General features: G+C 50.3%; 1 protein-coding gene across 1 annotated transcript in view; it reads left to right on the top strand.

Moving 5' to 3' along the window:
• Nucleotides 1-4,826: 4,826 nt before the first annotated feature.
• PARP1 (poly(ADP-ribose) polymerase 1) overlaps nucleotides 4,827-16,128 on the top strand; it is a 31,834-nt gene continuing 20,532 nt past the window's right edge. Inside the window, exons 1-5 of the mRNA XM_059840703.1 lie at nucleotides 4,827-4,978; nucleotides 8,818-8,980; nucleotides 9,468-9,586; nucleotides 10,307-10,521; nucleotides 15,842-15,938. Of these exons, the coding sequence (XP_059696686.1) occupies nucleotides 4,859-4,978; nucleotides 8,818-8,980; nucleotides 9,468-9,586; nucleotides 10,307-10,521; nucleotides 15,842-15,938 (714 nt within the window). The 5' untranslated portion in view covers nucleotides 4,827-4,858. The remainder of the gene's footprint in view (nucleotides 4,979-8,817; nucleotides 8,981-9,467; nucleotides 9,587-10,306; nucleotides 10,522-15,841; nucleotides 15,939-16,128) is intronic.

Raw genomic sequence — 16,128 nt, 5'->3', positions numbered from 1 at the left:
GCAAGCACCCAGGTACTAACTGTGGCAAGTGCTGTGGCTGCACTTGGCTCTGCCACTGGCTTTGGAATATTATCTTCCCCAGACTCAGGATATGTAGTCACACCACTGAATTTACTGAGAGAAAGCTACTCAGTCATGTTCCCAGGCAATCTGAAATGCTGTCTCTCCTCTATCACCCCTTCTCTTCCTACATCTAAGTTCCTAGGCATCTGGAAAGCTGAGAAAGCATGTTTATTTAAGGGACCTTTCTAAAGAAGAGAGGAACCATCAGAGCTGCTTCACACAGACCTCTGTGCTGGTCTGTAATGCAAAATTATTTAGGGGGTCTGAGAAGGGGGCCAGCTCTGGGCACCTCTGCCCTGCAGGAGGAACACTAAATTCAGCCAAAGAGATTGTTTATGTTAATGATCATCCAGGAGAGAGGAACCAGAAGTTATTAAGCTATTCAAAACATATTTTAGGACCCCCCCCCCCCCCGACAGGCTGATAAGCACTCTGATTTATTCCATGGAAAGAAAAGGCAGTAGAATGCTCAGTCAGATGGGGGGGGTGCACGATCCCACATCCCTTTCCCACTGGTGTAGTCTCAGGGATGCCAGTGGCATGATCACTTGCATAAGCAAGAAGAAGGCCCAGCTGAGCCACAGCAGGGGTTGCCTGTAGCCCCCTGTAGCCTGGATGCAAACAAACAGGGTCACCCCAGCCACACTGATTATGTGCAGGGGCATGAAAAAGTGGGCCATCAATACAGAGAGGATAACCTAGCACTGAAGGGGGTTTTGTTACAAAATTCTTGAGCTATCAGATATCAAAGACCAGATAATATAAAGTCTCCTGCAGCAACAAATCCAGGCTTGAGCAAGAACAGTTCTGACTCCCCCACAGGCTGTAAGCAATCGTGTTCCCTGAGAATGTCCAACGTTTTCTCACCCTTTGTCAGACACTTAGCAGGGTGGAAATCGTGCAGGGAGACATCTCAAGCATGTGTCAGAAATGGAGCCCAAAGCGAGACAGTCTGGAAGATTTAGCACTCAGGGTTCTGTCAGCACAATCTGAGGGGAAGCATTTGGTCCTGTGACACTGAAGAGATAACTTATGTCTTCCTGGTACCAGAGTCTGACCTACTTCCCTCTGCCTTTCAGAGGAATCTAATGCAACATGGCCCAGAAAAGAAAATGTAATTCTTTGTGGTGCCCTGAAGTCACAAGCCAGGCACCAGAATGCTTGGCACTGAATTTCACAGTCTGAGACTCTCAAAACTGCCAGGGCTGGGGTTCCTTGGGCCCTTCTTTTCTTCTTTACCATTTCTGTGCAGTTTGCCTCTGGAGAACAGAAATTGCTGGGGGTATCCTAGAGGTCAGATTGCAGAAACAGAGGCTTTAAGAAAATTCCAAATATCCTGACATTTATGATGAAGCCTGCAAAGCAGACCTTTTGGTCACACTCCCTTCCTCACCTGTGCTCCTGTCCACAGCACGGCGAGCTGTGGGAGCCCATGGGCATGTGTGAGATGTGGCTTGGTTTTTCTGGGAAGTGCTGCCCTGTAAGCACGAGCAGCCAGTCTGGCATCTCAGGGTCAGTGTATGGAGATAATCAAAACACCTCTGAGGATAACTGTGGCATTCACATTCCCTGAATAAATCCCTTCACCCAGGATTTTTCTCCTGGGAAGCCTCAGAGAAAAGGAAAACAATTCTTATCTCATTTGCTTCTCCTGTGTTGTGCTCACATGTGGAATGTGTTTGGGGATTGTTTACCCACAGGTGATTGTTTCACTGGATTCTGGTGTGAGTTGTTTTCACTCTTTGGCCAACTGGGGCCAAGCTGTGTCAGGACTCTGGAGAGAGTCACAAGTTTTCATTATTATCTCTTTAGCATTCAGTAAATATCCTTTGTGTATTCTTTAGTATAGTATAGTGTTCTTTAACATAATACAGTATCATAAAGTAATAAATTAGCCTTCTGAGAACATGGAGTCAGTTGTGTCATTCCTGCCTTCTTTGGGGCATTCCCAGCAAATACAATATGGATAACCACGAGTTCTACATGGGTAACAGAGAGGACAAACAAACCATTGGTCTCACACCTTGGTGCAGCACTTGTCATCCAACAGGATCCCAGCAGTCATCAGCCCACTCAGATGGGAATATTGTTAGAAAGGGATGTGAGGGATCACAGAGATCCTTCTCTCTTTGACTGCCCTTGCTCTTGCTGCATGCAGGCTCTGGTAAAACCCAGCAGCTAAATAGGAGGGCTCTGGGAGAACTGGATTTACTGAAAGGGATGATGATTCCCCAGAAAAGTGGCCTTGCAGATGCCACTTCTCTCAGCTGCTGCCAAAACATTCCCTGTTTTGTAACAAAACTTGGTATCAGTTTGTGTTAGCATTGACTCACAGGTCCCCCACTTGCCCAGGATAGAGGGGATGTGCTGTCATCCACGTGTCACACTTGAGAAGACAGAGAGCAAGGCAGATCTGTAGAGATCAATAGATTTATGGAAGGAACTACCATGATTTGGCAACTCTTGACACCACAAATCAGGATGACAGCCTATAGAGGAAATCACACTGCAATAAGAAGAACCATAACAATCTAATTTTTGCTATTTAGATGTTCCTGTTTCAAAGCAACACCCTGGTTATAGCCAGACAAACTCCTGTGGAATTCTCAGATAAGGCTGAAAGGGTTAAGTGCCCAGAGCTTTGAGCCTGATCCTTTAGAGCAGAATCACCTACCCCTTTCAAAAAAGAAAATCCACTAAACCCCATTTGGACTAGTATTAATGTAATGTGCATTCATAACTGGGGAAAAAAAGAAGGTTCAGCTTACAGTCTGTTTGTTACAGTCACTTTGCTTGTTTTCATGTTTGCAAGCCTGTGAATGTCTGTGCACAGCTCTTCATGATATCCTGCAGATCCTCTGCAAGTGTCTAGGCTGCAAGATGCAGAGCAGCATTTTGGTGTTTGGGCTGCCTTTCTTAGGAGTTGAAGTGGCCCCAGCTAGAGGAAACACCACCAAGCAGTCATTCCTCTTTGCTCAAACACTATAAATAAATAGCATATAAACAAAAGAGTTTTTTTCAGAGAAAAGGGACAAATCCTTGGAAGAAAAATTCCCCCCAGGATAATGGCATGCAGGAAATCCCTGAGCCACAAATCTCGTGAGGCTGGGAAATATTTGGAAGATCAAGCAGTGGTTGTTTGGCCTTTCTTATGTCAGCTCCTCACAGAGGCAGGATCAGAGTTAAACAGTCCAGTGACTTCACTTCGGATAACTCTTCCCAGCCAACCCTTAATTTTTGGTTTGCTTTCCTGCTGGATGCCCTTGGATGGAGCAGGGTGGCAGCAGTCCTGCTGGACGGGGTGAATGCCACTCCACACCTCCCTGCTGGTCACCTTCAAACAGGGCAAACCCCTTGGCAAAGGTGGCAGGCAGAGGGAGGGACCACCCAGCAGGTCATGCAGATGAACTCTCCAGATGAATGGTGTAGTAGAAGCAGGCACTGGGAATAATGGGCTCTGACTCCATGATTCAGAAGGCTGAAAATTTGCTTTATTAAGCTATGTTATATTACACTAATACTATACTAAATTACACACAATGTGAGTGCCACAGAATGGAGTTTCCTCCCCATTTTTCCCATTTTTTGGTTTTTGGGACCAAACACACTGCTCTGCCTCTGAACCGCTGGTGTCTGGGCCAAGAGCTCCTGGAAGGAGTGATCAGCAAGGGCAAAGATTCCGCTGTGTGTCTGTGTGCTCGCAGCACCATCTAGTGCTTCGCAGGGATTTCTTTTCCTCCTTCCCCAAATCCTCAGTGATGGGAATACTCAGGACCTGTCCTGTCCTCCCGCTAGTCCCAGGCTGGTGGGGGCTCGCTGTGAAGGCAAAGCGTGTGTGACAGCCTGGGGAAGGGCAGCACAGGACGAAAGGTGTGTCAGCATCTCAGGTGTGCACCTCCGAGTGACGCTGCGAGCTGCCTCAAGCCCACCCGGGGCTGCACATCCTGCCTTAGCTGAACCCTAATTCCAGAATCTCTATGAAATCAATGACAAATACTTGGCAAGGGTTTGGTTTGGAGTAACTTCAGTGCTCTCCTCTTCCTTTTTCCAGGGAAGCTGCAGAGCCAATGCCCTCTGCTGATAGTGGAGGATAATTATCTACTGTGAGTAGGAAAAAAAATAATCCAGATTTAATTTATCAAGTCGCTCTTTGATTTTGTCAGCAGCCCCACTGTTATCCCCGGGGGCTAGAGGACACACAGTGACAGAATTGTCAAGGTTGGCAGGGACCTCTGGAGATCACCAGTCCAACCCCGGCCCAGGCAGGGTCACCTGGGGCAGGTGACACAGGGAGGGGGGTTTGAGCTGTCTCCAGAGAGGGACCCCGCGACCTCCCTGCGCAGCGTTCCCAGCGCTCTGCCAACCTCATGTGAAGAAATTCCTCTTCATGCCGGGGTGGGAATTCTCGTGGTTTAGAAATTCTCGTGGTTTAGTTCACGGCCATCGCTCCTCGTCCCTGGAGGTGTCATCACGAGGCCAGTATTTGTGTGCGGGAGAGCTGCTTAGCTCCGGTTCTCCCAAGACGCGGGAGCCCGCTCTGGGTCTCTGGGATGCGGGACCGGGACCCGAACCCGTGGTCCTCAGGACGCAGCACGAGCCGCGCTGCCGCGCCCGCCTCCCATTGATACACAGGAGGAACCTCCAGGCCTGCGCAATCGATGCCCGAGCGGCGGATCCGCCCGGCCAGCGAGGAGGGGGTGCGCGCTCGGCGCTCGGCTGGCGCTGCCGCGGGCGGGGTGGCGGCGGGCGCGCGGCGCGGGGCGGGGCGGCGGCGGCGGGCGCGGGAGCGGCGGCGATGGCGGAGCCGGCGGAGAAGCTGTACCGGGCCGAGTATGCCAAGAGCGGCCGCGCCTCCTGCAAGAAGTGCGGCGAGAGCATCGCCAAGGACTCGCTGCGCCTGGCGCTCATGGTGCAGGTACCGCGTGGCGGGGCCGCCGCAGGCGGGGGGGCGGGCTGATCCGGCCGCTCCGCTCGGTACCGCCGGCGGCGGGGCCAGCCCGGGGCTCCGCTCCCTCGGCCCGCCGCGATGCTTCGGAGCCGCTCGGCCGCGCCTTTCGCTGCTGCGGGGGCGAGCGCAGCCTATTTTTAACAGAGGCGCCTTCGCTCGCTGCCGTGTCCGCAGCAGCGCCGGTGCCCGGGGCAGCTCTGCCCGCAGCGCTCCCGGCCGGGGGGAGCCGCTTTCCCCGCTCCCCCGGGCTGCAGGGGCGGCTGGAGCCCAAGCCGTGCAAAGTTCACGGTGCGGGGCCGGAGGGCGGCCCGTGGGCGCGTACAGAGGCGCTTTGTTGCCGTCCGGGGGGGCGAGGCGAGCTCCGCGGCTCGGCTTCTCCGTGTCCCGGGAAGCGGCTGCCGCTCGCAGCGCTCGGTGGCCGGGCCGGGGAATCCCCGCTCGGTGCGCGCTTTGCATGCGAGGCAGAGGAACTGCGGCCCTAGAGCGGTGAGAGGGGCTGGGGCAGCCCCGGATGAGATGAGGAGAGCGGCCGGGCCCGGGTGGTCTCACTGAGCTGGCTGGCACACGGCAGCTGAAGCGGCTGAACCGCAATTGGCGAGCGGGCCGCGAAGGCACGGTGTGCTCTCCGCCGGCCTCGTGCTGTTCTTTGCCTTTTGGGGAAGAGACTGCTCGGCTCACTTTTGGAAGGAAGAGCCCCGTCCTGTGTTGGGGGCTGGGAGCTATGCGCGGAGCCGGCATCCCTGCCTGCTGCGGGAGGATGCGGAGGGAATCGCCGCTCCGCAGGGAAGCGCACGCCGCTGTCCCGGGAGGGGGGCTCTGTCCCCGCTGGCTGCAGCAGGACTGAGGGCAGGGGGCGCCTGCAGCGTGCTGGGGGCGGGCTGAGTTTGGGGGTGTTGCTGTGGAAGGTAAGCAAAGGCTTACGTGTGTGTGTCTGCGGAAGGCGAGCAAGGACGTGGCAGCGCAAAGCCTTGCGGATGGATGGGGGGGATGGATGGGTGGGTGGATGCTGTGGGTCCCGAGGAGCCGGGTCTGGAGGACGTAGCTCCAGATTGCATTATTTGTAGCTCGCTTGTGCCCCTGGGAGAGGAAGCTCCGCTTGTACGGGGTGGGGAGGAAGGGCCCGGTCCCCCTCGCCCGGGCTGCCGGGGTCGGAGGCAAAGCTGCTGTCCTGGAGGGGAAATACCTGCCTGTGCCTTTGTTACCCAGAGCCTCCTCCCCCTGGGGAAGGTGCGGGACCGTGCGGTGCCGAGCTGCAGCGTTCTCTCGCACGTGTTCCCGCTGCCTGTCCTTTTGTCTCCCCTCCCGCTGCCCTCGGCCGCCCGCTGCAGGAGCTGCTCCTCCTCCCCTGCTCCGGCTGCTGCTCCTCGGCTTCCTCACGCTTGTTACCCCTTCCTGTCTTGCCCAGCAGCTGAGGCTGATGCGGGGTGGGCTGCCCTTCATCAGTCCGGGGGGCAGGAGTTGTGTTCTGCTTCGCTAGGGTTTGGTTTATGGAGCGAGCTCCTGGGGACCGTGACATTCCTCACAGAGCCGCTGCCTTTCATTGCCAGACATCTCCCCAAAACTCCCGGTCTTACTCCAAACACTTGTATTTTTATTTATTTTCCCCACAACCTCTTGAATTTGCTTGCTCTTTCCTCTGCCCTCTGCTAGTTTTTGTACCAGCAGAGCACACCGTGCTGCTGAGCATCCTGCTGTAAATGCCTGAATTTCACCAGAGCACTCAGGTCCCTTGCTTTTTCCTGGGGAAATCCCCTGCAAAGCAGCCTCTGTGCCAGCGTCAGTGCATCGAGCTCTTCTGCCAACTGTGCTGAAGAAATTAAAGGGAGATACAGACCAAGGCCGTAGTTGTGTCTGCTGTAACCTCCCTTTTGGTTTGGTTCCTCAAGTGAAGGGCTCTGAATGACAGTGGGATTTCTGGGTGCTTGGCACAGGGCAGGCACCCAGGCCCTGCAGGACCAGCACAGCTTTGTCTTTTGCTTCCAGCTGGAACTGAGTGGTTTCTGTTATCTGAACCTGCACTATGAAAGTGAATCGGTCTCTTTTTTCCTTAGTTTGTTTAGGAAACTATGGCCTAGAGATAGGTGAGCTGAGAGGAGTTGTGTAAACAAGGCCCAGCTTGCCTAGAGGTTTCATTTTCTACACAGAGAAGAGTCTGAAATTCCATGTTGAGGAGATTACTCACTGCTTGTATGGTTGTCTTGAAGACTGAGCCAGCTCTGCTCTCTTTTGTACTCCTCAGTGTCTTGTGCCCTCAAAGCCTTTGTGTTGGGAGCAGCCTTGAGTCCTCCTGCACAACTCTAGACACAAGCCCAGAGTCCACATTGCAGTGCCAAAATTGCATGTGACTTACAGACACATTGAGAGCAACTGCAGGGTGGCTGCTGTGATGCTGTGAGGGTTGCTGGGTATGCAATCCTGGCTCGTGGGAAGGGCCCATCTGGAAATAGAAATGTCCTCTTACAGTTTGGGTAGATGGTTGGCTGTAGTTTGGGCTCTCAGATCTGGTTCTGTGCTGTGTTCTTTGAAGCCCTTTCCTTTTCCTTCCTGCTCATGCACAAATCTCTGCTGTTGGTTTTGGCTTGTAGATCTCCCTCCTGTTAGTGAGTGACACATGGAAGGCTTTCCTAGGTCGTTAGTTCTGTATCATCTGTAATTATAATTACACAGCACTGAGTATTATTAGTACAACAGCTGTTTGGTGTGTTATTTGGAGCCAAACCACTGTAAGGTTATTTTGCCTGGTGGGTAACTGGAGCGATGCCAGGATGGTACCCACTGTGTCTGAGTTTTAAATAAGTGGGGTGCTTGCAAAACAAGTGCTTGGTGTGGGGCAGGGCACTCTGGAGCTGCCCTTCAAGGAGGACTTGGCTGATGCTTCTGTCCTGATCACAGGATCATGGAGCAGTTTGGTCTGAAAGGGGCCCTGACGATGATCCAGTTCCAACCCCCTGCAGTGGGCAGGGATGCCCCCCACTAGATCAGGTTGTTCAGAGCCCCATCCAACCTGGCCTTGAACACTCCCAGGGATGGGGCAGCCACAACTTCTCTGGGCAACCTTTCCCAGTGCCTCACCACCCTATCACTACCAGCCCTGGTGACAACTCCCTCTCCAGCTTTCTTGTAGGCCCACTTCAGGTATTGGAAAGTGCTATAAGATAGCCCTGGAGCCTTCTGCAGGCTGAACACTCCAAGCTCTCTCATCCTGTCTTCACAGGAGAGGTTCTTCGATCCTCTGATCATCTTTGTGGCCTGCTCTCGACCTCTGATGCAGAACTTTAATTCAGCTCTGGTGTTCCCACTGAATTTTGTCCCTACCTCCTGCCGGCCACTCAGGCCACAATCCTTGGAGCTGCCCTTCTTACCTTGTGCCTGCCATGGTTTCTCCAGTATACAGACTGTTTACTTGAGAAGTGGCTCTCAAAGGGATGGTGGAGTGAGGTCAGCAGCCTCCTGTGCTGCACAGTCTCACAGGGGCTGGTGCAGCCATGCTGAGGTTGTGACTTTTTTTTTCTTTCAGTTAAACAGATGGGCTGAGCAGCAGGGTGGTGAACTGGTTAAGCTAGCTAAATGCTCCTTCCATGTCTGTCTACTTTGGGAACATCTCTCCAGCAGCTTGTCTGTCTTATTAGATTTTCTTCTTAGACTTTGTCCTAAATAGTATCCATCTCTTGATTTAAAGAAAAATAAAAAGAAGAAATTGCATGTGTTTACCCAAATACTCCTTTTTAATTTGGGCTTTGTTTTGTTTTTCCCCTTGATTCCGTTTGAATTGTTTCATCTTGGCCTAATGTGCTTTTTTTTGCTAGTCACCCATGTTTGATGGCAAAGTCCCTCACTGGCACCACTACAGCTGCTTCTGGAAGCGGGCTCGAATTGTGTCCCACGCAGACATTGATGGCTTCCCCGAGCTTCGGTGGGAAGATCAGGAGAAAATCAAGAAAGCCATTGAAACTGGGGGCCCTGGAGGAGGTAGGCAGAAGCCTCCTGGTGTTGGGAGGTTCATCTGGAGCTGTGCTGTCTGTTGTTGTGCTGTTATTATGGTGATTTGATGCCCATGTCGGAAGAATTGCTGAGATGTCTCCACTCTCCAGGGCAAGGATGCTGACAGTATCATCCAGCATGTTAAATTAGTGAGGAGAAAAAGCCAAGTCACTTGGCAGATATATTGAAAAACATTTCTTGTTTTCATGGTTGGTGTATTTAGTTTTCAGTTCTTTAATGTTAACAATGCTGTTGTGCTGTTTTCTTAGTGGTACCTTCAGTTCAGTGCATGGTTGTGGTGGCTCTTTGGTGCTTTTGAGCATGGACTGCTTGTCTTGCTTTCTCTTCAAATTCTGGACAAATGAGTGGCTGGAATCCAAGAGGTTTATTAATGCAGACTGCTAACTGGGACAGAGAATAAGAAAATAAGGGAATGCATATTAAAGCTGATTTCTGTATTTGCTTTGTTCTCCAGGAAAAGGAGGGGAACAAGAAGGAGGTGGTAAGGCTGAGAAGAGCCTAAATGACTTTGCTGCAGAATATGCCAAGTCTAACAGAAGTACTTGCAAAGGCTGTGAGCAGAAAATAGAAAAGGTAAAAAAGTTCTCCATCTCATCTTTTCTCTCACCAGTTTTAATTCAAACAGTGGTTGCTTCCTGTCTGTCCTGCACATGGAACACACTTGCAGAGCTGCATTTCTATGTCTGAGCAGCAGCTGTGTCCTGGACAGCTGACAGTAAAGGCATCCCTCAGGCATGGTAGCCTGAGCTTCCAGCCTGGTGATCCCTCCTTTCACTTGGGTCTTGGAGCAGGCTGGGAATGTTGCTCACCAACATTTCGGTGGCAAGACAGCCACCACTAACTGCAGCTTTTCCTGCTTGTTGCTGCACTACACTACTTCTTGAACATCTGAAAGGTAATTTGCAATAAAACAGGATAAGATCATATTAGCATTGATGTTTGAGTGATAGGGGCATAAAGTTAATTTTGAGATTTGCCTTTATGAGGTTTGTTCACGTGAGTTTTACTTGGTAAGCTTACTGGAAGTTCGAATAAAGACAACAGGATTACCCAGTTTGAGTGGATTTTGAACAGAGAACTGCCTTAAAAGGTGACTTTTTCAGCCTAGCAATGGTACCTGAAAATGGTGGAGGAGCTGTAATGAAAGGGTTTGAGCAAAAGTTACAGACTTTGATGGAGGAGCTGTTACTGCTTTGCAGTTTTTTAGGAAGCACCATGTCGGTAACTTGTTAACATCCTGCACCTTCCTGAGCGGCCTAACAATTGCTCTTGTGTTACTTTCATCTCCCTCAGGGCCAGATCAGGATTTCCAAGAAGATGGTGCATCCTGAGAAGCCCCAGCTGGGAATGATTGATAACTGGTACCACCCCGACTGCTTCGTGAGCCGCCGGGCAGAGCTGGGCTTCCTCCCGGCCTACGGGGCCACCCAGCTCCTGGGCTTCAGCATCTTGAAAGCTGAAGATAAAGAAACTCTCAAGAAGCAGCTCCCAGCTACCAAGAGTGAAGGGTAGGTGGTTAGTGTGAGAAATTGTGTTGTCTGAAGGAGCCGTTGCCTTTAAGTACATCCATGATGAATGTTGAGGGATGTTGTTGTCTCTGTTACAAGAATATTGGTCTTAGAGAGGTTTGGTCCTTCCTGTGACCTCAGGCAGATGACAACAGACATTCCCTGTCCCTGGGAATCTGCAGTCCAGTTGCCCCCTGTGACTGCCTTGAGGCAATGCAGAGACCTGCAGGTGTGACTTGGAGGGCTGATTCAGGGCTTTCAACCATAAAATCCTGCTTGTGTGGTACAAATGGATACTGGGCTCTGGGTCTCCTTGTGTGATACTGTTATCAGCAATGGTTTCTCTGCTCAAACCACTTGTTAGAGAATTGATTTGACATCTTTTATCTATGAGCTGCTGAACTGTGACAGGCACTGAATCTGATAATGGTGTTTATTGGCCATGTAGTGCTTACACTTGGATGCTTTTGTTTGCTGAATCTTTTATAGTATGTCTGAAATTTCATTGCCTTGCATTGAGATTTTCAGTGGAGGCTCTTGACAGAACTTGTACTGACAGAGAAGTGTTTCCAGGTGACTTGCTAGCTTTGTGGATCTTTCTTTTTTTAATGAAGGCTTTTGTTACTTGTTCTTGAAATTACTTTGCCTGGAGTCATGCTTCATAACAGCAACCAGTGTTGTATTGTCCCCTTGAAGGAAGGAACGTGAGGTATTTCTGGATCCTGCAAATAAGGAAGATCTTGTCATTGGAAAACATTGGGCTCCTCTGTGTGCATTTTAGACTGAATCCAACCTTGCTTTTGTCAATATTTGCCATGAAAATGTCCAGCGAGGCTGATGTCTGTTCTGAGAAGCTGTGGCCATGTCTTTGTCAGTATTGGTCCTTCAGGTATGCAGCTGATGTGTGTGGTGTGCAGTTCCTTGGCAAGCCACTGCTCCAGAAGCATTTGGCAGTGGTGTGGGTGCTGTGGGGAGAGTCCTGCAGCACCCCAGGGTGGGGGCTTTGGCCAGAGCCCTGTCAGGTTCTGTTCTCTTCACCTCACTCAGCAGAACTGGCAGAGGCCAAGAGGAGATGTGTGCATCTGTTGGGCAGCCTGCTTTCTTTCCATGCAGGGATTTTACCTCTGTGTGCATTGCTTAGTGTAAGCAGAAGTGCAGTATTTTAATGCACTTGCAGGTTTTCAAGTAGTTCTTTGCTTTTTGTGCTGAGATGTGAGTTCTGCTTTGTCCTAGAACAGTGAGTTTAATAGGGTTATTTGTAGTTTTCTCCCATGTCCTCAGCAAAGCTCTAGAGATTTGACTGTGTAAGTGCTTCTCTTGTCTGCCCTGACTCTGCTTTTCTGGGCCACTTCTGGGATGCTATGCAAAATATGAAGGCTTTGTAAAGAAAGGCCACAAAGTAGTTTGCCAAGTCACTGTGTAAATAAAAGCCTAGAATTGCAGTGGAAAAAAGCTTGCACTGGTGATGGAGGGTAATGTGAACCAGGACCTCATGCCAGAAAAGCAGCAGGATGTCTCATCTTTCCTGCTTTCTAAGCACTTCCTGAACAAGCTCCTCAGCCTTGAAGTTGCTGGCTGGCTCTTGTGCTCCACTACTTTCTGCTCTTTGGGCTGTGCTTGAGCCAAGGGTGGTAAGGGTCAGTTGGAAAAATCCTTGCCTGTCAAATAAACAGAATGGTTGAGAGTGTAAATAAACAGCATGAGTGGAGGAGGGGGGCGTCCTAACTGTCTGGTGGTTTTGCTGCCAAGAAAGCACAGGAGTTATGGAGAAGCCAAAGGAAGAACACTCCAGAAACATGAATGAGATGGAGTTACCTGGGATAATTCACATTGTGCATTCAATCAGATAGCAGAAATTACCAACAGAAATTACAGCCTCTTGCAGAAATTATATTAAAGGGTCTGTTGCAAGTGAGATTCTCAAAATTATCTTTAAAGATATTTCTAAATATGCTGCATTAGAATTGTATCTTGACTCAAAAGCCTGTGCAATTCAGATGTGACACATCCAATTCAGGTGCTGCTGCTGCTGCATGTCCAGCCCATACTTTGAGGAGAATCTCAGACTTGGGGACTGCCCTGTCAGCCCTTTGTGTAAAAGTGGCACTGAGATGTGCCTTTTTCAGATGGGAGAGGTGAAGTGTGGAGCAGGGCTACCCAGAATAAGTTGGAAAATCCTTTCTTTGTGAAGACCAAATATGGGAGGATTTACTGCAAGGATCCTGGCTCCTTTCCTCAGCCAGCAGCCCTCCCTTGGGCTAGGGGCTGTCCTGCCTAAGCACTAACACTTTGCAGACCTGGGAAAGGAGGATCTTGTGTCCTTGCCTGCAGCTTCTCTGTGGAAAGAATGCCTGTATGCTGGTGTAGGAAATGCAGTAGCAGCTTGTGAGCTCCTTTTGACAGTATTCCTTTGGCAGTGTGTGTTTTGTCCTCCTGCTCTGAGCTGTAATACTTCCTGTATTTTCTGCCTCACTTGTTTAGATGGAATTGCTGGCCAGGTCAGGAGTAAAGTGTCACTCTGGAGATGTCATGCAGCACTGGATTAGCTGCAGGGGTGACCTGAGGCAAACGCTAAGTGCTCAGGTCACCAACAGTCTGGCTGTGCTTTACAGAGAGGAGGTGAGAAAAGGAGTTCTTGTTCCTCCCTGCTGGGCTGCTTGCTTTATCCAGGGTTGTTGTGACTGTCCTTTCCACCTTTTCACTGTAGGGAGGGGAAGAGGCGAATGTGAAAAATAGAGTGGATGGTCAGCAAGGGCCAGGCCACAGTGGGACAGCTCACTTCCCTCTTCATCTCCTCTGAAGGTGGAATAAATCTTGTGTGGCCTCTATGAAGGTGAGAAGTGGTTGGCATTGCCTGGGAAATGCCAGTCCTTCCAGGCAAGCTATTGGGCTGTAGCTGTCAGAGATGGAGGGCTAGGGAAAGGGTGTACACAGTGGCACCCCACTGCTGTGGGCAGCACATGGTTTTGTGACCCAAGGATGGAAGATCCTTGTGTGTGTGTGTGTTCTTGTGTCAGTGAGGGTGTAGTTTACAGATTGTCCTAAAATGTGCTGCTTTGGGAAGCTGCAAGATGAAGTCAGCTTTGCCATTCCCTTCTCCAGGCTGTATAAAGTGATTGGTGTTTGCTGTAGCCTTGGGCACGAAAGAGAAGGTGGTGACCCATAGCTTTGTGTCTCCTGCAGTTGGGATGATACCTCCCACTCCATGGTTTGTTCAGTGGCTGGAGCAGGTACTGTAACCACTCTGTACAGCAACTGCTATCCCCTTGACTGTGAGGAGAAGCTGCCAAAAGAGTGAGTTGCTGCTGGAATTTGGCTGCATTCCCTGGGTCACAGGGTCTCTCAGCAGAGTGATCACCTTCCAGGGGCTGCTGTGCTGGATTGGCTCCTTCAGGAGACAAGTTACACTGTGGGAGTGAGTGCTGGCTTGCTGGAGGCAGCCTGGCTGTCAGCAGGCACTGCAGATACCCAGGGCAGGGCACCCCTCCTAAGCACTGACATCATTAATCCCTGGTTTGGGAAGGTGCAGCACTCTTTGCACTCAGGCTGGTAAGTTTTTCACAGATTCTGTTGTGTACCCCTGACTCTGTTGGAACTTAGGGAAGTCATTGTCCTCTTGGCAGGGTTCAGTGGATGCTCTGGTCTTGCTCCCAGCAGGGGCTGCAGCCAAGGAGGAGAGAGGACTTGCTTGGCCTGGGGACTTTTGGAGGCACTGCTGTGTGTGTGCTGGAGCCTGTCCTGCCACACTGGTTGCTGCTTGCCCGATTCAGAGCACAGGGTGAAGTTTTTCTCAAGCAGTTGCTGGCAGCAGAGTGTGGCTGTTTCCCCCCACCAGGAGGCAGGGAGATGCACAGCATGTCCCCTGCCCACTGATGGCAGCTGGCAGGGGCACAGCTGGAGGATGAGATCTTCTGCCAGACCAGTTCTCAAAGTGCTCTGAGCTGTGGTTTGGTCAGAGGTGCTGATGCTGGGCTGTTGTGGCCACTGCAAATAAAGTGAGCACTCAGCACAGTTTTAGGGCCAGGCAAGTTACTGGAACTACAGATCTCATGCAGGAGTCTGGGAGGAGAGTACCTCCTGGCAGTCTTAATGGGAGCAAGGTCCTAGAAAGAGAGCTGTTTAAAATTGTAAGTAGGAGAGCAATCAGAAATGTCAACTTCATGACTTAACTCTCAGGCCACAGCTTACAAAGCTGAGAGAGGCTTTCTTGAAAAGAGAACTGGCTGATGTTTTGTAACAGAAAGCATCTCTGTCAAAATGCAGTGTGTGATCCAGGCTGTGTTTGTGCTCTGCCTCGAGTTGCAGGCCTGTCCTATCTCTGCTGGGATAGAATTTCCCCTGGCATCCTCACAAGGAGAGCACACACCCAGGCAGATGAAGGGGATGACATGACTCTGGAAACATAAATGATCTTCTTCTGAGGTCCCTTGTCACTCTGAAGTCTGCCAAAATCCCCCAGTTTTCATTTGGCTTTCTTTTTCTAGTCTTTCTTGAGCAGTGTTTTCTGTAACTTCTCCCTTCAGCTCTAAATAGCAAATAGCATTAAATTTCCACACATGTATTAAATTTCCACACATGCATCTCCCAGCAGTATATCACAAAAGCACTGTGAGCCTGGAAGCATTTTCCAATGCTTGCACCTGAAACTTGTGCTACAATGCTTGCACTGAAATTTTCCAGAAACTTGCATCTGTTTGGTTTCAGAGGCCTGACTTAATTCCAGTCTGAAGAGAAACTAGGTGGGAAATACCCACCTAGGGAAATACTTCTAGAGAGTTGGGAAGTACCCAGCTAGGGAAATACTCCCTAGTTTCCCAGTGTGTTAACTCATTAAAGTTACTGTGTTTGCTCTCCTTTATTTCAGTATAGACTGCCTAAGCTGGTCAAGCTGTTGATTCAGCTGAAAGACACTGTGGTCTTTTAACTTGCATTGCTACACCTCCCCAAATTTGGAGAGCTGTTCAGTGATCCTCAGGTATGCCTTTGGTGTATAAATGAATAGATGAGATGAATAAAGATGAATATGCCTGAGAATGTTGCAGCTTTTCACGTGCTCTTCTCCCACACCACACAGTTACCCCGTGGAAAACCTCGAAGTGTACCTGGCCTGATTGAGGCAGCTCACATTGCAGAGCCAAGGGCAGGTCTATAATCTAGCACTGAGGAATTTGAAAAACTGGATTTGCCTGCCAAAACTTGAGGATATTCAAGCCTCTGCAGATATTGGCAGTCAGTAATCTGAGCTTTGGTAACTGCTGGGCAGACATTTCAACAACTTCCTTTCATGTGTGTGTGGTTTTGTTTTGTTTTTCCCTATTAGAAAGAGAAAAGGAGAAGAGGTAGATGGGAACGTGACTGCAAAAAAGAAGCAGAAAAAAGAAAAAGAGAAAGAATCAAAGCAGCAGAAACAGCTGAAGGTGAGTTTTTTCTGCTCACAACCTAAGAACTGCTTTGTTGGAAGAGTGCAGTGACACTGAAGAGCCTCTAGAGAAGGCAGTACCTTGTTCCCAGGGAGAGCAGGGGCAGCACAGACCATCCTTGTGCCCTGGCACAGGAGCTGCTCTGTCACTGAGGCTTTGCTGAAGGGAATTCACCCTGCCCCTTTCT

This window comes from Haemorhous mexicanus, chromosome 3 (assembly GCF_027477595.1).
Source record: "Haemorhous mexicanus isolate bHaeMex1 chromosome 3, bHaeMex1.pri, whole genome shotgun sequence".
NCBI classification, from domain to species: Eukaryota; Metazoa; Chordata; class Aves; order Passeriformes; family Fringillidae; genus Haemorhous; species Haemorhous mexicanus.
This window is presented reverse-complemented; position numbering and strand designations above follow the sequence as displayed.